This window comes from Westerdykella ornata, assembly GCF_010094085.1.
Source record: "Westerdykella ornata strain CBS 379.55 unplaced genomic scaffold EI97scaffold_1, whole genome shotgun sequence".
Taxonomy (NCBI): domain Eukaryota; kingdom Fungi; phylum Ascomycota; class Dothideomycetes; order Pleosporales; family Sporormiaceae; genus Westerdykella; species Westerdykella ornata.
Genome location: NW_022986851.1, coordinates 672,446 through 699,077, shown reverse-complemented (window position 1 = coordinate 699,077; position 26,632 = coordinate 672,446). Strand labels below are relative to the sequence as shown.

Sequence of the window (26,632 nt, the reverse complement as noted above, 5' to 3'; positions counted from 1 at the left end):
AGGTTTGCCTTTTGCGTGATTTCTTTTGCTCCCGAGGAACGAAGAAGATGGATTTTGCCTCCTCGATAACGCATCTTACTGATATCACTGCTGCGGGAAGGGGGCTGCGCATCGTAGTGCTGGCTGGCCTCGATCTGGATACCCCGGCGTGAGCAGTGGTTGTCATACGGAACGCAACTCGACGCTGAAGCAATCAATAACACCAGCTCTGCCTTCTGCACGTACAGTAGGGCGGCGTGGGGTCTGTCGGTGCCGGATAATGTGAAATCGCAGACATGGAATGCCCACCTTTGGGCCTTTGCTGGAGTCGCGACTGTGCGTTGTGTAGCGTCGTTCATCATGGGGCCGTGAGTCGAAGGTGTGGCTGAGTATTCAAGGGCCGAATTAAGGGCCGGAAGTGCCTGTAAGGGAATGTTAGTAGCCAAGGTTCAGCAAGACGGACTTGGGCGTTTTCCAGGCAGAGGGAAGGAACGTGTTGATGCCGTAGCGTTGGAACAACCTTATAGGTAATGACGATGCCTCTTGACCTGTTTTCGTTTCCCCTGCTCTTTCCGCAGGATCCATTGCTTTGAATGAGTACCAATGATGATAATGGTGGTATCCACGTATGCATCACACTCCATTACGTCGAAGTCGCGGTTGAGAGGGACATATGAAGTGGCAGATGGAGAGAATGAATGGTCGCACAGCGATTGGTTACATCACCGCACCGCTAATCGGTACATACTTATACGGAGTACCTCCACAGCTCTCAGTAGTTTTAGGACATCCCTTCGAATTCTCCATTGCAGCAACCAGATACGACATGTCTTCAATGTTCACCCTTCAACGCGGCGGCCAGCGGACACAGGTCTTCATACCTGGCGTTATCCTCCTAGCTGCATTCCCTGCCGCCGCATACCAACTCATTAAATCATACCCGTTAGCCATCCTCTACATGCTACTCCTCGGCAACATACCACTCAAAATCACCCGACCGTTACTCAACAGCCCAGAGAGCAGGCCTTCCGACACCTACCTCGCGCTTTCGCTGGCAGCCTGTACTGCTCTCGGACTCGTTCTCGATAACTACCCGCAAGCCCTGAGAACCACAGCTGAGCGCTGCTTCGGCCACTTCATCATATCCCACTGTGTCTTGTGGCGGTTTGAATCGGATCGCCTCTTGAGCTTTAGACGAGAGGAAGAAGAGCGAGAAGAGGCTCAGTCGAGAGAATCTCTGGAGAAAGGGAGTGTGCAGCAAGAATGAAAGGCTCACTCGAGGCGGGAACCAGAGAGAGAAACTAGCCATGCTCGAGCTCCTAGCCGATGCTCCTGCCCACCCTGGGCAGGATAGGATAGGACCAACCATTTCGGTCGTTTGAAAATACGGTGAACTGCTACTTCGAATGCAATCATCGTCTCGAACTTGGATGAGGAAGCAATTCTAACGATAGAGCTGGCGAGGAGAAGGGAAGTCCAGGCGAACAGAGGCGACATCGCACGACCTATAATCCTGTTATCCTTGATTGTAGCAATGTACACAGTAGGACATAAGAATGAATCCTAGGATTTTCCTACTGCATGTAACTACCCCGGATTTTCGTTCCGCTCGCTAAACCCCGCTATCTCCATTGGAGACTGCAGGAGAAGGGCAAGGGTCGGGTGGGGCGCCATGAAGCTGCACAACCACGTCTGCGCACCTATCAATTCACGGGTTGGCGCCCAACGATGCATGTGTAGAGTTCCATCCGGGCATGCCATACAGAAACCGTCCGTCCTCAAGAGCTTCCTCAAGTCATGCTTCAGCTGGCGGCGCGGGAAGTTCCTCATCCCCAATCTTGGGCGGCGTCCAATCCCATCCGCCGATCAGCCTCAGCTACGGAAACGGAATGGGCCATCACGGCTCTATTTGATACCTCCCACACCCCCCCTTCTCCGAGGCAGGACCTGATCCTTTTCGTTCCTCCACCATCCTTTGCACACTCACACTCACTCCGCCATATCCAACCTTCACTCGTAGCTCGCAATACTGCTGCAATCCTTCACCATGCGCGCCGCCGCCGTCACCCTCCTAGCTACTTTCAGCTTCCTCGCATCCGCGCAACTTCTGGATCAATTGCCCAAGTGCGCCCAGGATTGCTACGGCCGCAACACCGGCAACTGCGGAGCCCTTGACATCAAATGCATCTGCGGAAACAGCACTCTCATCGAGGGTCTCTCGTGCTGCGTCGCCTCGACCTGCAACAGCCAAGATCAAAACAGTACGTCTCCAACCCTCTCGACTCTCTCATAAATCGTCCAAGCTCGCTGACATGCACCAATGCAGCAACCATCATGTTCGCCAAAAACCTCTGCGAAGCTAATGGTGTCACCGTTCCCACCTCTGCCAGCTGCGCAGCCTCCAGCCCGACTTCTACGGGTGGCTCCGCTACTCAATCGGGTCAATCGTCTGGAACGCCCACCCAGCAAGCTACCTCTTCCCCTTCCTCCACGGGCGCTGCTGCAATCCACACTGGAATCGGCATTGGTTTGGGTCTAGGAATGGCCGGTCTCTTCGCCGCGTTGTAGGTCGAATGATGCCATATACCGTCTGACATGAGGGTATTCATGATGGGAAAGCCTGCTACAGTAGCGGATGCACCTTGGGGAGGATGCTGAGCAAGGGAACGGTGATAATATAATAATACTCGGAATACCAGCTTGATCATGCACCCAGATCTCTGCTGGGGTATGTTTGGTTTCTTACGCTTCATTACTGTGATGCAATAGATGAGTACCGATGCGCATGTGTGACACGGGTACTTACCCTAACAAAGTACACACACCGTATTGTACCACGGCCCTATCCAAATATGCTCACTACACGAGCCTCCAACCTAGACAAGGTTAAGAGCATAGGCTCGCGAATGCGTTCTAGCCTATTTGATTTGGTATCACTCTTTCGGGGCTGCTGTGTCAGCACCGGTGCGCGCTTCATCGATTGGAAACGACTGCTTGTGGAAGCGCAGGCCCAACCACCGACCATCCCCATCCCCGCAAAGCATAGATCTGGGCACGCACTTAGACCACGCGACGCTTATTACCCACTTCCAACAAAATATGGAGAATCTCCCTACATGATAGTAACCACCACCGGCCCTCCTACAAGGCCAGCATGGCCACCAAATCCAATTTCAAGCGGGCGGTGCCTGCGGGGCGGTCACCGAATCCCCTCGCAGCTCTCCGCAACACGCAGCTTGTAGATTCCAAGGCCGTTCTTCCTGCAGGTTGGTCTCCCACATTCAATCATTGAAGCTGTAACTGACTCTGCGCCCAGAACTCATCGACACGATCCTCGATTACCTGCCCGTGCCGGACATGCTCAGATTCGCCCGTACCTCGAAGCGCATGCGGGAGATGGTGTACGATGACACGCGATGGATACGGAGACTGAAGAGCATGGGATGCTGGAGTGATGTGGAAGCTCGGCAGAGGTTCGAAGAGGGTATGAGAAGGAAATTGGAGGCTCAGCGTGCGCGGGAGGCGGAAGAGGCTCGGAGGACCGGCCTGGGTGTAAATGGAGGTGTTAATGGGGCAGCTGGTGAAGCGGACCCGGCGCGAAAGGTTAGCATCACTCTCTTCGATGCCGGACAGGAGGAGGAGATATTACAAAGCTCTCAGGAGAGGCCTCCGGGACGGCATAGAGCTTCGACTCTCGAAAAAGGTTTCGATGAGATGACACTCTCGTCCGCGAGTACGGCACCAGGACCTCCGATTGCTCACATACGGGATCCCAATGTCGCTCTCACCGTTCTATCACGCGTACGGTCTATTCGAGGAATGGCACGACAGGAGTATGGCAAAGTATATGGTGCCCTAGCGCCCTACTATTTTGATCTGGCGAAGTCGCAGAGCCATACCGATCCCATCTTGTTCCGGACCTATCGAGACCCAGATCAACAGGCCCAGATGCTGGCACAGTTGAAGATATTTGCGAAGAGCGACTTCTCAGAAGGCTGGAACTTCCGCGAGGAAAAGCTCAACACGATGATTGGGATTTTCGAAAACGCGGTACTGCACGAGTTTGAGCAGGGACTTCAACAGAAGGACTATGACGGGCGGGTGAAGAGGTACGCCTACGTGCTCGTCACATTAAATGGGGGCTCGGCCGGCATAGACACCTATATACACAATCATCCTGTGATGACAGAGAAGGAGCAGCTCGGCAATCCAACAGACTGTTTGCGGCATGCGACACCGGGTCACATATCATTGGCGCCGTCTCAAGAGTTCTTTCGACGTCTGGCCACAACATTGCAGGAGGAAGCGGCTATCATCGACAGAGTGTTCCCCCCGTCGGTTGACGTACTCTCGCCATTTCTCGACCGAGTCGCCGAAGACATAATATCTGAATACCTGACTTCGCTGCTTGATGCCGCACACGATGCCAGTATCGAAACATACTTGAAGGCAGTGGCGGGTCTCTTTGACCAAAGTGTACAGCTGGCATTGTCCCTGAAACCCACAAAGGGCTCGAAGGGTGACTTCCAGGAGCAGACGATGCGGATCATCGCTCAGTGTTTCGAGCCGCACATTGACCTCTATCTGCAGGAAGAGCTGGAATTCTTCAAGAGCAAGGCGGAAGCTCAAGTGGACACGTGGGAGAAGCGTCTGACGGAGGAGGAGGAATCTACGGAAACCTACTTCATGTCGAACATTAGCAGGCAAGCAGCGAAGCGGGACTTTCTGACCTCTTTCAAGAAGGTCGTCATGATGCCTGTCAATGTACTACCTACCATTGGGGGTTCCAACGCAACCAAGTCATCCCAACCAGTGCCTGCGTCAAACGGCGAAGCACTCGATGTTCCGTCAAGAGCAAGCACGCCCCTTCCCGACGGCATGGCATCACCCAGACCTCTTGAAGCACCAACCACCGAGCTAGCTGCCAAAGCCGCCATTATGAATTCTCGCCTGGAGGGCATACGCTCCCTGTTCAGCATCGAAGTGGCCCTGGACCTCATCCATCAAGCGAAAGCCAGCTTGGAGCGAGCTGCACGGTTTGTCCGGTTAGGAGGGCAGTCCGGGGAGGAGGCACGGGAGCAGTGTGAAAACATCTTCATCCTGCTGCTGCAGATTCTCGGAAACCGACACATCAAGCCTGGCTTCGACAGAGCCGTCAGCCACTTATCGGCGTATAAACCCAGGGAAGTCGCCAATCATAACACGCAAGGAGTGGCGCCTCTAGTCGCCTTCCTCGAACTCGTAAACGTCGGAGATCTGATTCAACAGATGGTGGATGTCTTTTACGTGCAGGAACTTGTCCAACCGCACCTCACTGACCGAGACGATTTTCTGAGCCCTGCATGCAAGGAGAAGAAAAGATTTGAACAAATGCTTGACGAGCGGGTAGCTGCAGGTCTAAACAAGGGCATCGACGTGCTCATGGACGAGGTGGAGTTCATCTGCGGGACGACGCAGCAACCAACTGACTACAATCCTGCGCCAGGGGTTGTCGACATTGGCCCGAGCCAGACGGCGAAGAAGATTGTAGAGATGGTTTCGTCGCATACCAGCATGCTGGTGGGTAGTACAGACAAGAACGTGCTGGATGTGTTTAACCAGGAGGTGGGGCTGCGCCTCTTCACTGCTCTGTGCAAACATCTGAAACGCCAGAGGATCAGTGTGGATGGCGCCGTCATGCTCATCAGGTACCGTGCTTCCCGTCTTTCTCAACGATCTCTTAACTAACGGATAACAGTGATATGAACGCATACAACGCTTATGTACAGACCCTGCGCAACAAGTCACTGAGCCAGTATTTCGCAGCCTTGCGCGAGCTTTCGCAGATCTATCTGATTGCTCCGGACCATGCCAAGGAGATAGCAACTATCATCGCAGACTCTGGTCGCTACCACGGCATCTTCAGGGCCGAGGAGGTCTACGAGTATGCGGAGCGTCGAGCCGACTGGTACCAGATTAGGGGAGCAGTCGAGAAGCAGATGTACGGTGTTGGCTGCGCAGTGATGTGATATACATGAAAGGGCTGATATGGGGAAAACCTCATGTCATCGGGCAAGTTGTTTAGGCTCGCGCCTGTGTATTGAGAAATACAGAGCACGTTGATGCTCATTGTTTGGGTGTAGTGGGAATAATTGTATATATCAAAACTACTGTACTGTGTACTAGTACCTAGGTACACAGCACTAAGCGCCACACAGCCCTGCATGCATGCAAGCTGTTTGGCTGGTGCGGCTGTGGTCTGGGCTTCCCCAGCCACCCCGGTCCCACGAGGTCGATGGATCGGCAAGCGGCAAGCGTGACACTCCACTTACAGCTCCGACCTCACATGCTCCATCTACCATCCTCCACCAGCATCGCTCCCGCGGCCTCTACAACTCGTCTACACCACCGGTGCAAGCTGCTCACCGCTCTCCCTCACTCTACAGAGGCAAGCAGCTGTGCATGTTTCTTTCCATCCGCACCTTCTTTTACTCCGCTCGTTTTCCTGAGCAAAAGCCCAAAGCTCTCCCCCCCACCTTCGCCGTATTTCCGCATTGAGAGAGCATCTGATCACGGCCGCCCTCGCGCTCCCATTCTCGTCACGCGTCTTCTGGGCTCATTGGACTCAACAGCCCCGCCATTCCCCTAAATTGACCAAGTCCCTTCTTGAAAGCACTACCTATTTCTGACGGAGGTCGTACGCCGTGCAACCGCGCGCCAAGCATCATGGCCCCCAGTAAGTCGAGTTGCTGTTTGGAGAAACTGGAGTTATATGCTCATGCCATACGCTATAGGTCTATCCGAAGATGACAAGGCCTTGTATACGCCGATAATTGACGAGATCCTGGCGGCCAGCGATCTGGAAAAGGTGTCGGCAAAGCGCATCCGCAAATACATATCCGACAAGGTCGGCTACGACATTTCGCACCAAAAGGTAGGAATCCGAGCGCGGAAAAGAAAAGTCGGAATCAGTGCTGAGTAAGTCGTTTAGGATGCGGTAAACGATCTGATCATGGCACGCTTCGACAAGTTCATGGATGCGCCGAACGGGGCTTCCGAACCAGTCCACCAAAACGGTACCAAGCCAGGCAGTCCCCATGGCTCCGCGCAAGCAAGCCCCACAACGTCTAGGAAGCGCAGTCCTGACGACGATTCCGAGTCCCCTCAGTTACGAGATACGCCGCCAAAGAAGAAGCCCAAGAAGCAGCAGAGTGTGGAGGAGGACGATGCGGCCTATGCTGCTCGACTGCAGGCGGAGTTGAACGCGGCTTCGCGGCCGAGGTCGACGCGGGGAGCTGGCACCCAGAAGAAACGTGCAGCGGCGCCGAAGAAGAAGGAGAAAAAGAGGAAGAGCGCCAACAGGGTCAAGGACGACGATGATAGTGACGTTGCATCCAGCGGCGCAGAAAGGAAGGAGAAGAAGAAGCGGACTGGCGGATTCCACGTAGGTTGACATGGTTCTAAGACACGGGGAAGCTATTGACACTTGCGCAGAAACCTATGGGATTGTCGCCAGCGCTGGCAGAGTTTCTGGGAGAAACACAAGTGAGTTTACCGCGCATGCACATATCGGCACTACACGGAGCGTAGCGGCTAACGTACAACCTCAACAGCTTCCACGTACCGAATGTGTTAGCCGGCTGTGGCAATACATCAAGCAACACGACCTACAGCTCCCCAGCGACAAACGACAGATTGTGTGCGACGACGCCATGCGGGCCGTCTTCAAGCAGGACCGGATGAACATGTTCACCATGAATAAGATTCTCGCCCAAAACCTCTATAACTTGGAGGCGGAATAGCAGGCCGAGGGCTGTGCCGATAACCACCCTCACTTCTAAGTTCCTGTACACATTCGACTGCCCGGCTTTTCTGGCTACAACCGGGACGGCCCCGTCCGAGTTGAACGACTTGAACGGGTCGACTCTCTAACCGCACCTCGTCTGCCCCTACCTCTTCTGCTGCGTCGGATCATGAAATCATCCAATCCTTTCCATTTTGTAGTCGACTTTCAAACATCGGCATGGCGATAACACGGCATATCCTTTTTCCTTTGGATGCCCCTTTGGTTTTCCCTCTTCTCAATCTCTTTCCTCTTCTGGGTTGCGACCGCTTTCCAGAAATCATTGCGAAGCGATGATTCTGGGTCTGGCGCCTTTGCTGGCGCCCGTAGTATTTATTCTCTGGGAAGGCTACTGCGCGTAAAAAGGCTGCTGCGAGAGGGGATGCGGGTTTCGGGAATGTCGCGCATGGCGGTTTGCGCGAGATATCGGAGCGAGCGTACAGGTATACAATAGTAGCACAGGTGCAGCGAGGGGGAGCTGTGCTGCGGCTTTGGCGCGGCGGATAGTTGAGCGTTGCGTTGTGAGGGTATTTGGACGACGAGTAGGAGCATATATACTTGGAATCGACGAGTGTGTTCAATTCTTGTGTGCTCACAGTAACGAGGAGAGAGACTGTTCAAGGTGACGAGAGCGACACTCTCCTACGGACATGGCATATCTTCGCATTTTGTGCATTGAGATCCCGAATATACGCAAGGGCATGGGTTAGCATCCATCCAAGTACAGAAACCTCGGAGAATAAGAAGAGTAGGTATTAAGTGGTTGTATCCCTGCACTCGTATAGTACTGTTTGCCAGGGAGGAAAGGAAAAGGGGGGAATAGGGAAACATCAATAGGTCTTCGCCACAGAGCTCCCCATGGACCAATACCAATACCGAAAAAAGAACATTGCTCTTTTCGGAGAAGAAAAGGCCCACAGCAAGCACTAACGACAGTATACCAATAGCGCCAGCCCACGCGCTCCTAAAAACCACGTCCGTATCCATATCCAGAAGCCCGCTCCCCATCAAAGATCACCCCCTCAAACAGTGGAAAGGAACCCTCATAACCCCTCCGCCCAAATCAACCTTCTCACCCTTCAACCAATTCCACATCCCCGACTCTAAAACCCCTCGGGCAGCTGCAACTGAAACCCCTCATACTCCTCATCCACCGGATCCGGGCCCTCCAGCTGCACCTTGAAGCTCTCCATCCACGCCGCATCCCCTTCCTCGTCCTCCTCCTGCAGAAGCAGGAGCGCCATCTCCCGCTCCACGTCCTCGGCCGTGCGATACGTCTCCAGCTCCAGCTCTTGCTCCTGTTCCGGCTGGGTTGAAGCGACGAGCGTGGCGTTCGTGGACGTGGAGCTTGAGCGGGAAAAGGGAGCGCGGGGTCGAGGTGCCGTGACTGCCGTGGATGCGGTTGTTGCGGAGCGGCTGCGGATAGACGAGGCGGTGGTCGGACGGGAAGAGGTGGTCGTAGGACGTTTAGGGACAGTGACATTTGGGGGCGGGCGGGAAACGTTGGAGAGAGGTTTGCGGGGTGCGATGGAGGAACTCGCTGCGCGGCCTTGGGCGTAGCCGATGGTGCTTTTGGAGGCAGCCACGGCCGCGGCGTTGCGGGAAGCGGAGGGGTTGAGAGTAGGTTTTGTGGGCGCCTTCTTGCTTGCAAGCAGACTGGTCGGTAGTCTGGATTTTGCGGTTGGGATAGCCGATGTAGGGCGAGGACGAGGCGCGGGCGAGAGGGCAGCGGCAGCAGCTTTGGCCTTTAGCGTCGAAGGAGCGGGAATCTGCTGCTTCTTGGGGAGCTGTTCCTTGGGAGCCGGTTTCTTGGGCGATTCGATGCCTAGGTAACGTCTCGCCTCCGCATCCTCTTTGGCCATGATCTCCGCGAAGAGTTTGTCAAACTCTTCGCTTGCCTTCTTCTTCTCTCTTGCAAGAGATTCCTCGAGTTCGCGCTCTCCGCGGGTTCGGCCGTCGTCTTCAACGGGGTTGTGGTATACGGAGAACACTCCACGCGTCATATTGGCTCCCTTGAACATGGGAAAGTCCCAATTGATGGGTGGCATGTCCTCGTCCAGATCATCCGGTAGAGGGATCTCCTTCGGAGGCACGTATTCCACTTCGGGCACATCGTCTTCTTCCTCAGCTTGAACTTCTGGCTGATGGACCTTGACCTTGGCTCGGCGCAACCGGGGACTGAGTTTCTGGGTTTTTGCAGAAGCGGAGAGGGGCGCGGGAGTCTGGAAGGCTTGGGCTTTTGCATTGGTCGTTTTCATGCCAAGAGGAGCGCGAACGGTGCGAGGGCCTGATATTTAAAGATCAGCAGATGCGGATATTCTACTATAGTTGACAAATATTCACCGGCTGGAGTAACGAATGCATTGGTAGCTTTTCCGCCTGCTTTTAGCGCAGACTTTCCACCTTTGTTCACGGCATTTTCGTCGTTGAGAGGGACCTTGAATGGTGTCTTGGGCGGTTTGTTCGTGCTCTTGAAGCCCGCATTGAGGCCCTTCACAGCGGCGCCAGCCTGCAGACTGTGCACCAGATTCTCCTGGTCGTGAGCAGCAAGTAAGGACATGGCGGTTGTCACATTGGGTGCTGTGATTGTCGAAGTGTGTCAATGTCGCAGTCGATGTCGTCGCCGTCTTGCTTGTTTACCCGTTGCTAGGGCCCGAACTGGGTTTAGCTCAGCTTGTGACGCTTGGCAGGTCACCCCTGTCGCTTCCAAAAAGGTCCGACCGCCCCGCTGAACCCCCCATGCCGGGTTTATCTGAGCCAGACAACAAGAACCACATTTCAGACAACAATCCAACTCTCTCCCTGTGCCGCACGCCTACCAGGACTTCCTCCTCGAAGAATCCACCTCCCACCTCCCTGAACATATACCGCAAGTACCCTCACACAGACTGTCATTATGGAGCAGATCAAGCAGGTAAGCTATACCATGCATGCCCCGCCATAGCCCCTTTGCGGGAGCGTCCGGAGGTCTCTGCCTGGAGCCTATACTCAGTGTCCAGCCCAGAGAGTCCTTCCCACTCTAGCAGCTCCAGAATGCTGATGAAGTCTTCTCGCAGCGTATGCAAGCCCTCCGCGTCGAGGCCGACGAGAGCGCCAACCGAGCCGAGGAGTTCAAGAACAAGGTCAAGGCGCTGGAGGCGGAGAACACCCAGAAGGAACAGGAAATCACCTCCTTGACCCACAAGAACCAGGTGCTGGAGGCCGAGGTGGAGAAGCTCGAAGCGTTAGTCAAGACCTTCAAGGAGGAGGCCGGTGCGGGCGCTGCCGCCGGCACCCAGGCCGAAACCCTGCAGCGCAAGATCCAGGTTCTCGAGGAAGAGGCTGAGGAGTCTGACAGGACGATCCGCGAGCTCAACGAGAAGTACGTACCCTCTTCATTCCCTTCATATACGGACTCTTGGATGGCTGTGAAGTGGACATTCTGCTAACCCTGCTCTTCATTAGGCTCCGCCAAACCGACGTCAAATCCGGCCACTACGAGCGCAAAGTCCAGGCTCTTGAGAACGAGCGAGACCAGTGGGAGGCCAAGTTTGAGGAGCTCAACCAGAAGTACCAGCAGAAGCAGAAGGAGCTTGAAGACCTGGCCCAGGAGCTCACCAACATCTAAGCTCGGCTCCCCTTTGAATTCACCTATGTCAACATGTCAAATAGTTGTAAGCGGACGACAATGGGCGTTCCGGAAAGCGGTATAATGTCTTCTTTTCGAGATGGAGACGATGGAAGATGAGTGGTGGTTTCACATGTATGCTCTAGACCGCATCTAGACGCACAATACAATGTTCTGGTGGTCTTCTCCGTAGTAGGACACATCCAGGCGATATATCCTATGCAAGCGAGCCTTTAATGTACAGATCTACTCTTGGATGGGTATCTTATGGTTTGCGAAGTCAAGTCATGCACGCTGAGGGAGGGAGCTCCACCTCTCGCCCTCAGCCGTTGGGCTGTCCCGTTAAGCAGATGCCAACATATACCCCCAATCGATCATGATTTCTCTTTTCGAGCAGCGGCCCGGGCTTTCTTCTTCGCACTCTGCTTCATCCTCGTCGCCTTTCTCTCCGCCTTACTCTCATATCTGAACTTCTTCTTTCTCTTCTTGGGTCGATCCGACTTTGGCTTCTCCTTCGTCCACTCCCTCTTCTTCTTCTCCTCACCATCCTTTGTCCTCTTGCCATCTTCCTCCTCTCCACCTCCACCACCGCCCGCTTTCTCAAACCCGTCCTTCGATATGCCAACACTTTCTATAGTAACGGTCGTAAATTTACCTTCGTCGATGTACTCGTCTTCGCGATCTATATCTTCCGGCTGCTCATCGCCAAAGCCTTCGAACTCGGCATCTTCGTCTTCCGCGTCTTCCTCGCTGCCGCTTTCTTCGCTGGCTTCGCCCGCTGCTTTCCTTAACATGGCATTCACCTCGCTCACATGCTTTTCGAGCTCCTCTTTCCGCTGCCTACGCAACTGCAACCCAAAATCAGCACTACGGTCCCATACCGCATATACTGTGTAGAATACAAAGTTCCGTCTCTTTCGCACTGGAGTGTCCAAATTAAATATCTAAGAGAGGACCAGCACATACCTCCCTCCTCAACCTTGCCTTCTCCTCCTTCTCCCGCTTCGCCGCCTCCTCCTGCGCATGCTTTATCCGCGCCAGTTTCCGCTTGTGGAACCCCGTGAGATATTCCTGGCGCGCGTCGAAGTCGAAGACGATCTCCGCGGGCGCTGTGGAGGCGAGTTTTCGCTTTCTGGTGGCGGGGGGCATGGTGTGTTTATTCTGTGGGATTTGAGGTTAGGGAATTGGAGAAGGTGGGCTCTGTTTGGGCGTGCTAATGTCTACTGTAGTTCAAGCACTTTGCGGAAAAGTTCGCGGGGATGGGGGAATGTTTCGCCGGTGTGGCTGACACGGTGTGGCTTGTGAGAAAGCAAGGGTCTACAGTATGTACCAACATATTCAACTTCCCTTGTGCATGCCTCTGAAACGTTCAAACTTTCTTATCACATAATCGCACTTTCTGGCCTAGTCACTGCGAGGGATATCAACAAATCCAATGCTTATGCATAGCTTGCTACCTGCTTTCTCCAAGGCAGCGATTCTATGTGCTCTTTGACACGCTGACTTATAGACAAAGGGGCCCAAACGGGTCTCAAACCAGGCTCGCCGAATAAAGCAAGCGTGAAGAGACCCAGATAGGCGTGCAAGATATCTGGATAGTCGCCCGGCGTCTTCCCAAAGCCCCCTAGTACAAGGTGCTGAGTCCTGTCGAGCAACCAGCGTCGAATGGGTTTCGCGTTCACCAGGTCAAGATGGCCTAAGATATGAAGCGATGTGCAAACGTAGTAGCTGTAGCAAGTATCTGCAATCTTGCAGCAGCGCCCGTTGATTCCAACCCATGGTAGCTCGGGAATGGCAGAATCTGAGGGTGGTGATCCGCTGCAATATGTGGCCGAGAGGCTCGCTTCTTCTCCGTGAGTGTCGATGGCGTCGTCGTTGTCCAGTGTCAACGTCTGCCGCGAGACAAGCCAACGCAGTGTTAGATGAGGTTTTGTGAGTCCCCGTAAGCGGGTATCTGGAGGTTGTGAGGATTGGAGAGGAAGACGATCGACGAGAGACAAGGCACTGATGGCACACGAGGTATATCCAGCGTGAGCTTCCCGGAACGGGGCTGCAGCAATGCCTCCATTATACGTCTCCCGTTCCCGAATACATTGCACCAATTTGTCGACGTCAATATCTGGTACGCCTTCGACAGGACCTTCGACATTGCTCCTGAGAATCCACCTGATGCCAGCGGCCATGTAGCAAAATCTGGGATCGTATCCGCCTTCTGGTGGTCGGCCGTAGTCTTCTAGGATTTGTCCAAAACTACCATCTGGTCTCTGCATTGCGCTCAGCCAACGCAATATCCCCTTCCTCTTCACTCTTTGCAGGTCGTCTCCCAGAATGGCTAATGAGAGAAGTGCACCAAACGTCCCGGACAACTCCGGAGGATCCCATACCGCATTTTTATCATCTCTTGCAGTGCCTAGGTCTGTTGCTGGAGAGGACCGGAAGCCGCCCTCTGGGAGCTGGCAATGGTATATCCAGTCTATGTATCCTTGGCGCTCCTCTGGTGAAAGGGCAGCATCTAGGTCCCCCAGAATTTCCTCGGCGGAAAGAGTGAAGAAGGCAAGCATCATGCGGTTCGTGTCATTTTCGGTGTAGTAGGTCGGCAAGTGGGTCTTGAGGTTTCTTCTCCAGTACTTCACATGCCTAGGGAAGTGTAGGATTGTCCCAACCTCCGGGGCTGCAGCCATATTTATTTGGCCCAGGCACGTATCCAGCTGGAAATCCTGACGCCCTTTGTTGCAGGGCAAAGAGGACTCTAAGTCTGCTCGCTCTAAATCTCAGGCTTGAATCGGAGAAAGTTCTCTGGTGATGTTCGGGCGCGATGCAGTTGTCAATCAAACCTGGCTGTGCGGGGGGATTGTTGGACGAAAGCAGATTTCCGACACTCTCTGGATCAGCAGAAAAAAGATTCCATGCATGGATGCACAATGAGTACACGTACAAGTAAGTGTGTGAAGGTCGTCCAGTGCCCAGTGATGAACAGGGTCCAACAAGCGCCGCGCGGGCTCCCCCGGAAGACGACTTAAGAAGAGCTCGGCTAGTGGGCCGCGCCTGGCAGGGGTGCGTCGCCTCTCTTTGGATGCAACTTCAGCTGGCTGGCTCAGGCACTCCTCAATCAGCTAAAAGACTCTCTCCCCAAGTCAGCAAATCTTCACTCACCTCAATCGACTCCTCCCACCACCTCAGTCCTGCAATCGGCGCTGCACACGACTCTACGCCGGATTACGGAACACACTTGATCCCTTAAAACCTGCGACACTTCACGCCTGCCTGCGTAATCGGCCGCTCGTCATCCGTGCTCACACACTTTGTCGTTCACGATACCACGTCTACGGCGGTCACGCCTAGTCATTGTTCATTACCTGATTCTCTCATCGATATCTGCGACTTAAGATACATCAAGCATGACATCGGGCTTCGCGGGGTCCTTCTGGTCCAGCGACTATGCTGGCGGTACGATATCCCCAACCTGGACCCCAATATTTGAACGAGATACTAATGTGTGCAGGGCTTGGAGTCCTCTTCCAGAAGCTTCAACAAGGTGTTCAGGAGAACCAGCAGATCCTCACTATCGCACGACTGCGCGCCGACGCCGAGGAGGCTTATGGGAACAGCCTGGCCAGCATTACTCCTGCTACGGAGCGCATATCTGGCGGCTTTGGGCGCGATGAAGGAGCAAGCGTGCGCAAGGTTAGTGTTATACATGGGCAGTGGGATATTTTAAGTCGCTAATGTGGCCTAGGCTTATGAAGGCGTCCGCACTGAGATGGAGGTCGCGGCGCAGAATCACCGCAAGATCGCTTCTAACATTCGCGAGCTTGTCGTGAATCCCTTCAGCCGTTGGGCTGACCAGCACGCTGCACGAGTGCAAAACTCACAGGACGATCTCCAGGCGCGCATCAAGCTCCACGACCGCCAAGCGGACGCGGTCCGCAAATTTCGTTCTCAATACTATAACAAGTGTAGACTCGTGGAAGACCTGGAAGAGGAGGACAAACTTGCATTCCAGGATCCGCAGAGCGAGGTTTCTCAGAGCCCCAGGGTTAAGGTCCCTACGATCAAGATGTCCGAACCTGAGGAGAGCGATGACGATCCGATTGAGCTTGGTGATGAGACCTACCAACCCGAACAAGTCAAAAAGATCCTTACCCACGTGCTGGAGACGATCAAACTGCAGGAAGTCAGAGTTCCTATTCTCGGCACGTACCAGAACTGCTCGACCGGTGCGGATATCACGGAGTACATCCAAAAGCACATGGCTGCCACTAGTGTGAGCTATGCTGAAAGGATCGGGCAAGACCTCATCTCTGCTGGCTTTTTGCGCCTCGTCGGCAACGTTGGAAACACGTTCGCAAACAGCTCACGGATGAACTACCAGTGGAAGTCCAAAGTGTTCCAAATCACGGGGATACCAGAGAAGAAAAAGGGCCTAGAGAGATCTGGAACAGTCATGTCTACCATGTCGCAGGATAGCTTCACCGTGGACTCCCCAGTGGGCGCTGTCCAGGAGTTGATCTCCGGCTGGAATCCACTCAACAATCCTTATCCCAACGAGACTCCAGCCGAGAGGCTCCGACGCGAGGCAAGGGAGGCAGATGAGAGGTACAAGGCGGCCGTCAAGAAGTTGGACTCGCTACGCTGCAATCTGGAAGAGGCGATGATCGACCATCTGAAGTTCATGGAGAGGTGCGAGTTGGACAGGTTGAAGGCCATCAAGGCTGTCATCCTTGACTTTTCTGGGGCCATCAGCAACGTCATTCCTAGCCTGCAGAGCACGGTCGACAAGATGATGCTGTTCCAAGAGACGATTCAACCACTCGGGGACGTAAGATACTTGCTGGAGAACTACAGGACCGGCCCATTCCATCCCAAAGTCGTCACGTACGAGAACTACTACAACTCTGTCGATGGTGAGAATAACGTAGCTTTGTTCGGAGCCCTCACACTGACCATGGTATTAGAGCAAACGTTTGGCGTAGATCTGGAGGCGCGGGCACGGTCTGACCGCAAACGAGTGCCTGTCATCGTTACTACCATCCTGACATTCCTGGACAACCACTACCCAGACCTTGAGGGTGACGAAGCCCGCCGAGGCATCTGGTTGGTGGATGTCCCTCTCGCGCAAACCCACAGTCTCCGGGCTGCCATCAACACCGGCAAGACCTTCCCTCATGAGATCCTCGAGAAATACGACATCCCTATAGTCGCTAGCGTCTTGAAACTCTATCTCCTTGAGCTTCCTGGTAAGGTGTTCGATTGTCCAGGAGCTTGACCGTTACTGACTGCATCAGATTCTTTGGTGTCCTCGCACGTCTACGAGATTGTAAAGACCATATACAGCACTACGGCGACTGAGACATCCGAAGAAACCAGAATCTCAGTTATCCAGTCGACTCTTGGCCAGCTTCGCCTCGCTAACATCGCGACGTTGGACGCCATCACCACACATTTCACCCGCCTGATAGAGCTCACATCGGCTGATGAGACTTACGTCGCTGCCCTCGCCAATACGCTGGCACCTTGCATCCTGCGCCCACGCGTCGAGTCAAGTCTGACAATGAATGAGCGCTACAGCTACCGTCTCATCCGTGATCTTTTCGCCCACAAGGAAGCCATCTTCGGGGAGCTGAAACGCGCAAGCACACTCACGCACTCGGCCTCCGGTGCGCAACGTCCTCGAGCCATTTCGACGGATGAAAGCAACCGCCGCGCCAATTATGAAGAGCGCAATCGAGCAATCGCGGCGCAGCGGTCTCCGAGGGCAACCTCGCCTGCTCCAGGTCCGCGTAATGGGATAGCACATCGCCGCGACCGTAGTCAAACGAGGTTTCCCGTGAACACATCTTCGCCGACTGAACGGAGAGGAACAGTGGGCTCGAGGAACTCGCTGGAAGTTCCAGGTACGGCGGATAGCCCCGTGGTCGACGATAAGGGACTGAATGGGAACTCTGATGCACAAGAACATCCCAGCCCATCAAGCACACGTGTGCCCTTTCCCAGGAAGCATGCCGGTAGCTTGGCAAGGTCCAATCGCGATTCCCTGAGTAGTATGAAGGGTGAGGATTCCGGCCCGCGTGGGGTTCAACTCGAGGACAAGCCTATGGATGATTGATCGCCGAGGGTCTGGGACAAAAGCAGAGCTTCTTAAGAGCTGTTCGCATATCTTGGAGTGCGATGGGCGGTATACCAAAAGGGAGGACGCGATATGGGGCCTGCCCAGGTCATATCTGGGCTGGCGAGGTGGTTTAATGGGCCATGGGATGTGAATGTCGGGTTCCGAGCGTGTGTAAGTCTATGCGCATAGACTGATTCTTTTTGTTCTGTACCTTTTGGCGAAGCCATAGCGAGCGATTACCCAACCTTTTGTACGAATTCACGGGATCTGACATGGGACATGGGGTTAGAGGCTAAGATTTCCGGGTGCCCAGATTTGTGAACCGGAGTTCCAAGGTTCGAAGAGGCAGCGTGGCTGGGGCGACGCCCGATCTCTCTGCTGCATCTGATCCTCACCTGGCCGCTTCACTGCCGGACCCAGCCTCTTTATTAGGGGGCCACTGCCGCCAGCAGTCCTGCAGCGCCTGGCACTGCCTTTTTCTGAACCTTTCGCTCCTCACTTTGGCAGCGTGCCCTTTGTGTCTTCTCGTTATTTATACGTTCAGCTCTACGTAGAGCCAGAATCACAGTCCCCTCGCTTTGCAACCCACTCACTCGCTCTGGGAAACGCACCCGGATACCAGAATGTGCCTTGTCAAAGTCCGGCAGGAGGAGGACGTCGTCGTCCCCTACCGTACGGTTGTTCGCACACGCTCGAGGTCCCCACATCACCGTACGTCACGCCGTGTCTCGCGAGTATCCGTGGTCCGCGAATCCCGCCCAGCGTCCTCGTCGTATGTGAATGTCGTCCGTCCGCCGTCGAGCAGCTACGTCGCCGTCCCAACCCCCAAGCCTCTCGCAATTCCAGCTCCACAGCCCGTGCCGGTATTCGTCCAGCCATCGCCGCCTCCTACCCCTCCTCCGCCTCCGAGCCATCATCACCATCATCATACTACGGCGCACTATGTCCACGTCAGTCCTCGCAGCAGCATAAGCAGCAGCCCGAGCCGCAGCGACTACGTCATGCACGAGCGCGAGTACAGAAGGGAGAGGGAGAGGAGAGACTACTCGCCCGACTCGCCGCGCCATGAGCATTACAGATATGTGCGTGCGCCGCCCTCCGAGAGCGACCACTACGAGCGCTTCACCCTACGGGAGCGCAGCCGCAGTCGTGGGAGGAGCCAGAGTCGCGACTATGCCTATGATCCGCGAGACAGCTACCGCGAGACGAGGGAGAGGGTTGTGATTGTGGACGGGGACGGTCGCCGCAGGAGGGAATATCGGGACTAGCCGTAGCTTGACGGCTCCTACGAATTCTTGCCGAATCTGCTCTTCTTGTTTCTTTCCTTGGCTCTACATCTTTTCCGTTCTGTAGGGATATGACAGTTTTGGCCATTTGCGCTGTTTTGAATTTTTACGAGCTGGTATGAGGAATGACACGACCACATGACGACTTTTTCAACGAGGATTTTTTTTACGTTAAATATGGAGTGCGAATATAGAACATTGTCAATCTCCTCATTATTGTGATGTTCTTCCGTGATTCTCTCCATACAGTCTTGCTTGCGCCTATGTATTGATAACCTATGAAGTCGTCGCGGGGTCAGATAAAACATTCACATGCGGTGCCGCAATGCTGACATTCAAAGCAAGCAACCTCTTCCCCAGGCTACATAAATATACGTTTTCGGAACGTGATCAACATGGCACTGGAACAAGCGAGCCCTATTTCACCACGTGCGCGCTTGTGGCAGTTGCTATAGGAAAAGGTTCTGTGTAGTATGTGCGCTCGCCGACCTTGATCAGTCCCCTCAGCCTCCCACCCGACCTGACCGCTGAGCCTCCGTCACCTCACACGTGCTGACAGGCGATCAAGAAGAAACCGCGTACCAACCTTCACCTCTCTATCTCGAGAACTCCTGGCGCCTTCGGACATGCCTCTGCCCCCTCCGACGTCGCCTTTCCGCATGTTCCGAAGCCGACAATGTCCGTCCGCGTCCTAATCAAGGAATATCCGCACCGCGCAATCGCCCTCACCACTGCCACCCACGCCCTCGTCCTCCGCAATAGCCCCTCTCCCACCGACCAGAATGGCTTCGCGAACGCCTCCCAAACGTCGCTTTCAAGCAATGGCTCCTCCGCAGGCGCCCGCGCCATGGTGGAGTTTTCCCCCATTGGAGAAATCGATCTCAGCGAGTACCGAGCCGTGAACCTGTCGAATGCGCATGGGACACTGGGTCTAATAACAGTGAATGGGGATATTTTTCTGGTTGTCGTGAGCTCGGCTTCGAGAGTGGCTACTGTACGGCCGGGCGAGACGATCCAGAGAATCAACGCTGTGGCATTTTGTGAGATACCCCCCGACGGCGCTCACTGTACGGAATGGGTTTATTGATGCTTAGGCAGATTGTCTGAACAGCTCGAACTACGATGCGCTACTCAACGAGGATGTTAACCCATACCCCACCGATACCATCGACGATGAAGGTTTTGAAATGGGTTTCGGGCGTGGGAAGGGCGAGTCTCCTCTAGAGCATCCCTGTCTGGCCCTCAAGAAACTTTTGAGTAGTGGGACCTTTTACTACAGCTCCGATTTTGACCTAACTCGGAGGTTACAAAAGAGGTATATGGAGCTCCTTTCCTGGCGGAAACATCTAGCTGACGGGTGACGCAGAGTTACGGATGCAGCAACCGTGTCTATTGACAGCCTAGATGCTGGCTTTTTATGGAACTCCTACATGATTCAGCCGCTTGTCGACTTCCGCTCTCGTCTGTCTCCGCGTGAAAAAGAAGCCCTCGACCATTCTGGCCTTTTGACCTCCGCCATACGAGGATTCGCGCTGACGATAATCGTGCCATCCTCGTCATCCCCTATCAAAACAACACATTCTGGCATGCCCGCGTCATTAACGCTCATATCTCGTTTGTCTTGCAGAAGAGCTGGTACTAGATTCAATTCCCGCGGTATCGACGATGACGGAAACGTAGCAAATTTCGTGGAGACCGAGACCATCTTCTATGCACCGACAGGGCTTTGCTTCTCATATACCCAAGTCCGAGGAAGTGTACCTTTATTTTGGGAGCAACAAACAGGTCTACTTCCCGGTCAGCAGAAGATCACGATCACGAGATCTCATGAGGCTACGCAACCCGCATTCGACAAACACTTCGAAAACCTCGAAGTCAGCTATGGCGCCATCCACGTCGTCAACCTTCTTAGCAACGAGAAGCCCAATGAAATCGAACTGAGCGATAGATATCGTTACCATATCAAACATAGTGCTTTGAACGCCAATGTTGACAGCGAGGAAGGCAATGAGCTCATCCAACTTACAGAATATGACTTCCATGCTGAAACCAGAGGACCTGGGGGTTACGAGTTGGCAAGTATGATTGTCCAATGGATTCGTCGATCCGCCGATGGGTTCGCCTATTTTCTGGCCGAGGAAGCAGAGGAGCATATTCAGAACAACAATGGTCAAGAGCAGGTAGTTAAGCGTCCAACCGTCATTTTACAACAGGAGGGCGTATTCAGGACAAACTGTCTCGACTGCTTGGACCGTACAAACCTCGTACAGACCATAATCAGCAGAATGGCCATAGAAATATTCCTCAATCACAGAGGCGAGAGTGGCAGTGCCGACTTTTGGGCAAGACATTCCACCATGTGGGCCGACAATGGCGATGCGCTGTCGCGTATTTATGCTGGAACCGGAGCGCTGAAGTCCTCCTTCACAAGACATGGGAAGATGTCTCTCGCCGGGTTCCTTGCGGATGCTCGAAAAAGCGCCACCCGGACGTACATTAACAATTTTGCAGACAAGGGTCGCCAAAATACCATTGATATGTTGCTAGGGCGTCTGATGGGCCAAGTACCTGTCCACCTCTATGATCCTATCAATGACTACGTCGTTGCGGAATTGAACAGGCAATCGTCAGAATACACCGAACAGGAAGTCATTCATATTCTAGTCGGAACATTCAATCTGAATGGAAGGACCAACGGCATCGATGAAGACCTGTCGCCCTGGCTTTGTCCTCCTGTAGATCCTTCACAGCAGCATCCGGAAATTGTTGCAGTTGGCTTCCAAGAGATAGTTGAGCTTAGCCCTCAGCAGATCATGTCTACTGATCCCGCGAGGAGACAAATGTGGGAGCATGCTGTGAAGAAATGCCTGAATGATCATGCCGCCAAGTATGGGAAGGAGGAGTATGTTCTCCTTAGAGGTGGTCAGCTAGTTGGCGCCTCCCTGTCTGTCTTCGTCAAGGCCAGCTCTTTGAAGTTGATCAAGAATGTTGAGGGTGCTGTCAAGAAGGTAATGAATACGGAATCCGTTATGGGGCTTGGTGTTAACAATCACCGCAGACGGGAATGTCCGGCATGGCAGGGAACAAAGGTGCTGTAGCCGTTCGCATGGATTACGCCAACACCTCGATAGTCTTTGTCACCGCCCACCTTGCCGCTGGTTTCGCAAACTACGAAGAGCGGAATCGGGATTACAAGACCATTAGCCACGGCTTGCGCTTTCAGAGAAACAGGTCGATTGAGGACCACGACACGGTGATTTGGTTCGGCGACTTCAACTACCGTATCGGATTGAGCAAAGAGAAGGTGCAGAAGCTGTGTCAAGTCGGAGATCTTGAAACGCTCTATGAGAATGATCAGGTATGCGGACTTTCATGATCCACAATCTCTACGAGACTAATCATCCACACAGCTCAACCTACAAATGGTTGCTGGTCTAACTTTCCCATACTACTCGGAAGCACGCATCACGTTTCTACCCACATACAAGTACGACATTGGGACAGACACTTACGACACGTCCGAGAAAGCGCGAATTCCCGCTTGGTGTGACCGCGTCCTCCGGAAAGGCGACAATATTCGGCAGATCAACTATGACGCCGCGCCACTAAAGTTTTCGGACCATCGACCCGTCTACGCAACCTTTCAATGTCTCATCAATATCGTGGACGAGAAGAAGAAAGAACAGCTCAGCGAAGAGCTCTATCGACAACGCCGGGAAGTCGTGGGCGATACACACGCCGCGGGCAACGCTGACGACAGCGACGAGGAAGATCTGCTAGGTTATGAGGCCATTGAGCCTGGCCTACCACCCGCGAGCTCGCATCGCAGGAAGTGGTGGCTTGACAACGGTATTGCATCTTCCGTCCCACTGATTGCATTCGTATTGATCTTCACAAGGTCTGCCGGCCCGCTCACGGGTTCAGCCCCCATCCAATGACCACTTCCCCAACCCCAAAAGGCCCAGTAACCCCTTCACGCCGTCCCCAGAACCGGACTGGGTGGAAGTCAAGCGCATGGGCTCCAAACCTGAACCACCACCCGCACGAGGTACCTCGAGAGCGCGTACGATCGACTTCAACGGAAGCAGCATGCCTGGTAGTAAATCCGGAATCAACCAACGGGCAAATCCCATGGCAAGGAAACTCATCGTCCCACCATACAACCCGTCGCCGTCCGTCTCCCTCCACGAAACCACTAAAGCTCCTCACCCCTCCCCAATCGCCCACACTAATCTCCACCGTGCCTCAACTACCGCGTCCACCCGTTCTCTCCCCGACCTCACCAGAACCCGAGCCCTACCTCCTCCTTCCACTTCATCCCCCTCCCCCTCCTCTCCCTCTCCCTCTCCCAAGCCCAAACTCTCCATACCTCCCTCCCCCAACCAAATCCACCGCAAACCCGCACCCCCCGTCCCCGTGAAAAAACCCTCCCTCCTCTCCAAACCCATCCCCTCATCTCCTGCAGCAAAATCTCCACCTCCACAGCAGCAGCCCTACAAAGATACCCCCGAACCCGTCGCACCGACCACCACGAAACCGCACCCTCCACCACCAAGACGAAGCATGGCGAGCACGCCAGCGGAAGGCAGAAAACCTGCACCGATGAACTTGATGGATGACGATGATGGGAGAGATAGGCCGGCCTTGCCGCCGAGGACGGGCACGGGGGGGTTCAGCGGGAGGAGGGGGGTGAGCGGACGGCCTGGACAGATGGCGGGTAGTTTGATGGATGAGGATGCGGGGGAGGAAATGGAGGCGTTGAGGGGTTGGGAGGTCTTGAAGCCTGTTCATTAGGAGTGACATGGGTTGTCTTGACTTCCAAGGGTGGTAAGGTTAGTGGGTAAAACGTGGATGAACTGGGTTGACTGGGTTGGCGAGGGAGTTTCCTTGAGTGGAAAGGAGAGAGCGGAGAGGATACATGTATGATTGGTAATGAGTGACCTTTAGCGTGGTGTTCATGGTGGTAATCAGGGTTGGGATACGTTGTGAAAAGCAAAGGGGGGTTAAGGTCTTCTCTCAGGAAGGGAACGTGTCATGTTTGGCTCCCATTATCCATGTGTGAACAAGCATTGTATTTTGACCCTCCTAAGCACCGGACCCATGCAGCGCTCCACTACAGTTTAGAGAGATCCCAGCATGCTCAAGAAAATTCCACACACATCGCATAACCTCCCAAGTATCTCCCGCACACGGTCATGCTCACGCCGCACCACTACTAACCAATCACCTCCTCCGTCTCCTCAATAATCTCCTCGACAATCTCCTCAATCTCCTCGACCTCGCCATCATGATCCGTCCGCACCTTTCCGTTGTTCAGCTCAATCTCGGCGCCCTCCTCCTTGAGCATCTGGATCATGCTCTCGCGCCACGCCAGCCATTCCTGCAACAGGCGCCGGCGAGCCTCGACGACCTGCCGGTTGGCCGTGTTCTTCTTGGCCAGATCCTGCTCGTCGAAGATCTTGGAGTAGTTGCGCAGGTTCTTGCGTATCTCGGCCTGCTCCTCCTTGGAGAGCAGCGTCGCCGGTCGCGGCCGCCAGATGAGTTGCTTGAAGCGGTCAATGTGCTCTTCGCGGAGTAGGGTGCCCTTGAAGTCGTAGAGGTGGTATCCGTTCTCCATCTAGGCAATTATTAGCACGAATAGAAATGGGTTTCCTGATCACTGGATTTACCTGGTGTCGGAAGGCACTGGCGACCGTGGCAACATAGCGACCGGTCGGGTCCCATTCGATATCGGTGACTCCGTAATGCTCGGCAGTGGCCATGAGCTGTAGATTGGCATTCAGCTCCTTCTCCTTGTCATCCTTGTCATCCTTGGGCTTCTCGAAACTCAGATCCCAGAAGTCAAGGTCGCATGACTGCTGAGACTGAAGGGTGGCGACCACCACGAAACGGCCCTTTGGTGACCAGTAGATGGCGTTGCTGTTCTTCTTGTCGATGGTGCGGATGTGACGGAAGTTGCCCACGCCGCCGCCCTTCACCTTCTCAGGTGCGAAGAATGATACTGCCGTCTTGGGTGGAACAGCGGTCTGCGCCAGGGGTTCCGCGGTTGTGATGAGGACGAATCGGCTGCCCTTGGGCTCCCAAGCAAAGTTGATAACCGTGTCCTTGATCGAGTCGACGACTTCAACCGGGACACCCTTTTCGCGGACGCGGAAGATTTCGAGATTTGTGGCCATGGACTTCTTGGACTTGGAATGCCTATCGACCTTGACGCAGACGTAGGCGGCCTCCGATTGCCAGTGCAACTTGGCATCTGACACGTTGAAGAGGTTTCGTGTACGGACCACTTCTTTGGATGGGATGGACATGAGACCGACCTTCGCAGGGTTGCTGCCGAGCTCAGGAGTCCAGTAGCAGAAAAGCTGCTCGTACGTCCTGACGCCGTCCCGCTTAGGAGTGGCGGGTGCCCATTCGAAATCCATGACTCCCTCAATCTTGACAGAGGCCTTGTCCAAGAGGTTCATCCTGGGCAGTTCATAGATGGAAATGGACTGCCCTTGTGTCATACGAGCGACATACTTGTCATCCGCAGACCACTTGAATGTAGGCCACTGCATCTTCTTCTTCACTGGGTTACCCTCAGCATCGGTGGACGTGGGAACCTCCAGAGTAGCAAATGATCGCAGCGGCTTGCCAGTAGCGATGTCCCAAATGATGTAGTTCTTGCCATCTTCTTCCAGAGAAAGCGACGGGACAGGGTGGTTTTCGTCAACCTGCAGTGGCCTATGTGACCACGTCGTGACATACTTCTCGTTGGGCGAGAAGTCGACCAGATTGACACCCGGATGGGCAAAACGCTTTTGCCTACTCCACGCCTTGCCACCCCAGAGTTGCACACCCTGAGCGTGTATCGAGGTAAGATACGTGCCTAGGGGAGACCACTGCACGAACGACTCGGTCCAGTTTTCGCGATCAACCACCTGCTCCGGCGCGTCCTCCTTTTCATTCCAGAAAACGCCCACCTTATCTCCGCGGAACATAACCATCTGGTCGCGAGCGTCGGGGTCTCCAAGCCATGATCGCAAGTGCTCTTTCTGCTGGAAGGGCTCGATCTCGGGCGGGTGGTACTCCTCGTCAATGCGGCCCTCGCGTCCATAGCGGTCGATGTCCGTGAGCTTGTTTACGGCCATGGTGTGTTTCTTGTCGAGCGGAGTGCCATGGAGCTGCTTGACGGCGGCAACCGCCTCGCTGGGAGCGCTGTACTCGACGAAGGCAAAACTGTATCGCGGTCAATCCCCTCGCTTCACAGGAATCGCAGACCGGAACGCACCCCTCGGTCTGACCCGTCTCCTCGTTCAGCGGCATGTACACGCCATCCTCTTTGACCTTCCCCACCGAATTCAGCTTCCTGAGAATGAACTTCACGAGCTTCGCCTTGTTGTCTTCCGGGACCTTGGGCAGGCCATCCACCACGACAAAGGCGTCGAGCCCCTCATCCAGGCGGACCTGATACTGCTCTTCGAGGTCGGTAAAGTCGATTTGAGATTCGTCGAACTCCTCGTCGTCGATCGGGAGGTTTTCATATGAGGGCGCCATTTTGCCTGGTGATGTGGTCGTCCGTAAAATTCACCCATCGGGAAGATTCACCTCCCAACCTGCATCTAAAATTCGAAGTGGGGGTTTAGCGTCCATCACGTGACTCCGCCTTCAAGCGCACCACCTCACCGCTGGTGTCGCTCTCACCGATGTTTAGAACCCAAGATAGAAAATCAAACCATCAAATTGACATGTAAGTACCATTGAGAATATAACGGAGGAGCCCGTGTGCTCCGACAGACCTCCGCTGTTGTGGCGCTCACACCATCGTCTAGAAGCGCAGTCATTAACCA

The 26,632-nt window shown here is 54.3% G+C and overlaps 12 protein-coding genes across 12 annotated transcripts; 7 read left to right on the top strand and 5 right to left on the bottom strand.

Moving 5' to 3' along the window:
• Positions 1-769: 769 nt before the first annotated feature.
• On the bottom strand, positions 770-1,485 carry EI97DRAFT_428923 (uncharacterized protein). Its single transcript, XM_033797327.1, has one exon. The coding sequence runs from the start codon at positions 1,286-1,288 to the stop codon at positions 980-982; it is 309 nt and encodes a 102-aa protein (XP_033658366.1). The 5' UTR covers positions 1,289-1,485; the 3' UTR covers positions 770-979.
• Positions 1,486-1,676: 191 nt separating this feature from the next.
• EI97DRAFT_428922 (uncharacterized protein) lies at positions 1,677-2,727 on the top strand. The gene is made up of 2 exons (XM_033797326.1): positions 1,677-2,240; positions 2,306-2,727. The coding sequence occupies exons 1-2, from the start codon at positions 2,027-2,029 to the stop codon at positions 2,545-2,547; spliced, it is 456 nt and encodes a 151-aa protein (XP_033658365.1). The 5' UTR covers positions 1,677-2,026; the 3' UTR covers positions 2,548-2,727.
• A 266-nt stretch (positions 2,728-2,993) lies between these two features.
• EI97DRAFT_388922 (secretion pathway protein Sls2/Rcy1) lies at positions 2,994-6,210 on the top strand. The gene is made up of 3 exons (XM_033796193.1): positions 2,994-3,245; positions 3,296-5,666; positions 5,717-6,210. Exons 1-3 carry the CDS (start codon positions 3,134-3,136, stop codon positions 5,985-5,987), a joined length of 2,754 nt encoding a protein of 917 aa, XP_033658364.1. The 5' UTR covers positions 2,994-3,133; the 3' UTR covers positions 5,988-6,210.
• Positions 6,211-6,754: 544 nt separating this feature from the next.
• On the top strand, positions 6,755-7,751 carry EI97DRAFT_365031 (SWIB-domain-containing protein; the record flags this gene model as incomplete). Its single annotated transcript, XM_033795017.1, has 4 exons — positions 6,755-6,892; positions 6,950-7,402; positions 7,453-7,503; positions 7,572-7,751. Coding segments are annotated over 4 exons (822 nt in total), but the record flags the coding sequence as incomplete, so codon positions are not given.
• A 732-nt stretch (positions 7,752-8,483) lies between these two features.
• Positions 8,484-10,405, bottom strand: EI97DRAFT_409088 (uncharacterized protein). The gene is made up of 2 exons (XM_033796660.1): positions 10,145-10,405; positions 8,484-10,088 (listed from the first exon to the last, which is right to left on the bottom strand). The coding sequence occupies exons 1-2, from the start codon at positions 10,359-10,361 to the stop codon at positions 8,905-8,907; spliced, it is 1,401 nt and encodes a 466-aa protein (XP_033658362.1). The 5' UTR covers positions 10,362-10,405; the 3' UTR covers positions 8,484-8,904.
• Positions 10,406-10,697: 292 nt separating this feature from the next.
• Positions 10,698-11,408, top strand: EI97DRAFT_446980 (tropomyosin-like protein; the record flags this gene model as incomplete). Its single annotated transcript, XM_033800067.1, has 3 exons — positions 10,698-10,715; positions 10,858-11,162; positions 11,246-11,408. 3 exons carry the CDS (start codon positions 10,698-10,700, stop codon positions 11,406-11,408), a joined length of 486 nt encoding a protein of 161 aa, XP_033658361.1.
• Positions 11,409-11,608: 200 nt separating this feature from the next.
• EI97DRAFT_463263 (uncharacterized protein) lies at positions 11,609-12,616 on the bottom strand. Its single transcript, XM_033801345.1, has 2 exons — positions 12,375-12,616; positions 11,609-12,256 (listed from the first exon to the last, which is right to left on the bottom strand). The coding sequence occupies exons 1-2, from the start codon at positions 12,555-12,557 to the stop codon at positions 11,783-11,785; spliced, it is 657 nt and encodes a 218-aa protein (XP_033658360.1). The 5' UTR covers positions 12,558-12,616; the 3' UTR covers positions 11,609-11,782.
• A 224-nt stretch (positions 12,617-12,840) lies between these two features.
• Positions 12,841-14,377, bottom strand: EI97DRAFT_409082 (geranylgeranyl transferas-like protein type i beta subunit). Its single transcript, XM_033796659.1, has one exon. It carries the CDS (start codon positions 14,087-14,089, stop codon positions 12,848-12,850), a length of 1,242 nt encoding a protein of 413 aa, XP_033658359.1. The 5' UTR covers positions 14,090-14,377; the 3' UTR covers positions 12,841-12,847.
• A 429-nt stretch (positions 14,378-14,806) lies between these two features.
• EI97DRAFT_446978 (rho-GTPase-activating protein-like protein) lies at positions 14,807-17,514 on the top strand (the record flags this gene model as incomplete). The annotated part of the gene is made up of 5 exons (XM_033800066.1): positions 14,807-14,855; positions 14,911-15,092; positions 15,145-16,312; positions 16,364-16,645; positions 16,694-17,514. The coding sequence occupies 5 exons, from the start codon at positions 14,807-14,809 to the stop codon at positions 17,512-17,514; spliced, it is 2,502 nt and encodes an 833-aa protein (XP_033658358.1).
• A 626-nt stretch (positions 17,515-18,140) lies between these two features.
• On the top strand, positions 18,141-18,785 carry EI97DRAFT_454063 (uncharacterized protein; the record flags this gene model as incomplete). The annotated part of the gene is made up of 1 exon (XM_033800505.1): positions 18,141-18,785. One exon carries the CDS (start codon positions 18,141-18,143, stop codon positions 18,783-18,785), a length of 645 nt encoding a protein of 214 aa, XP_033658357.1.
• Positions 18,786-19,150: 365 nt separating this feature from the next.
• On the top strand, positions 19,151-23,938 carry EI97DRAFT_428916 (uncharacterized protein). Its single transcript, XM_033797325.1, has 6 exons — positions 19,151-19,843; positions 19,902-20,118; positions 20,170-21,811; positions 21,862-22,161; positions 22,214-22,652; positions 22,702-23,938. The coding sequence occupies exons 1-6, from the start codon at positions 19,480-19,482 to the stop codon at positions 23,595-23,597; spliced, it is 3,858 nt and encodes a 1,285-aa protein (XP_033658356.1). The 5' UTR covers positions 19,151-19,479; the 3' UTR covers positions 23,598-23,938.
• Positions 23,849-26,379, bottom strand: EI97DRAFT_428915 (eukaryotic translation initiation factor 3 subunit B). Its single transcript, XM_033797324.1, has 3 exons — positions 26,074-26,379; positions 24,473-26,021; positions 23,849-24,420 (listed from the first exon to the last, which is right to left on the bottom strand). The coding sequence occupies exons 1-3, from the start codon at positions 26,337-26,339 to the stop codon at positions 24,019-24,021; spliced, it is 2,217 nt and encodes a 738-aa protein (XP_033658355.1). The 5' UTR covers positions 26,340-26,379; the 3' UTR covers positions 23,849-24,018.
• Positions 26,380-26,632: the final 253 nt, after the last annotated feature.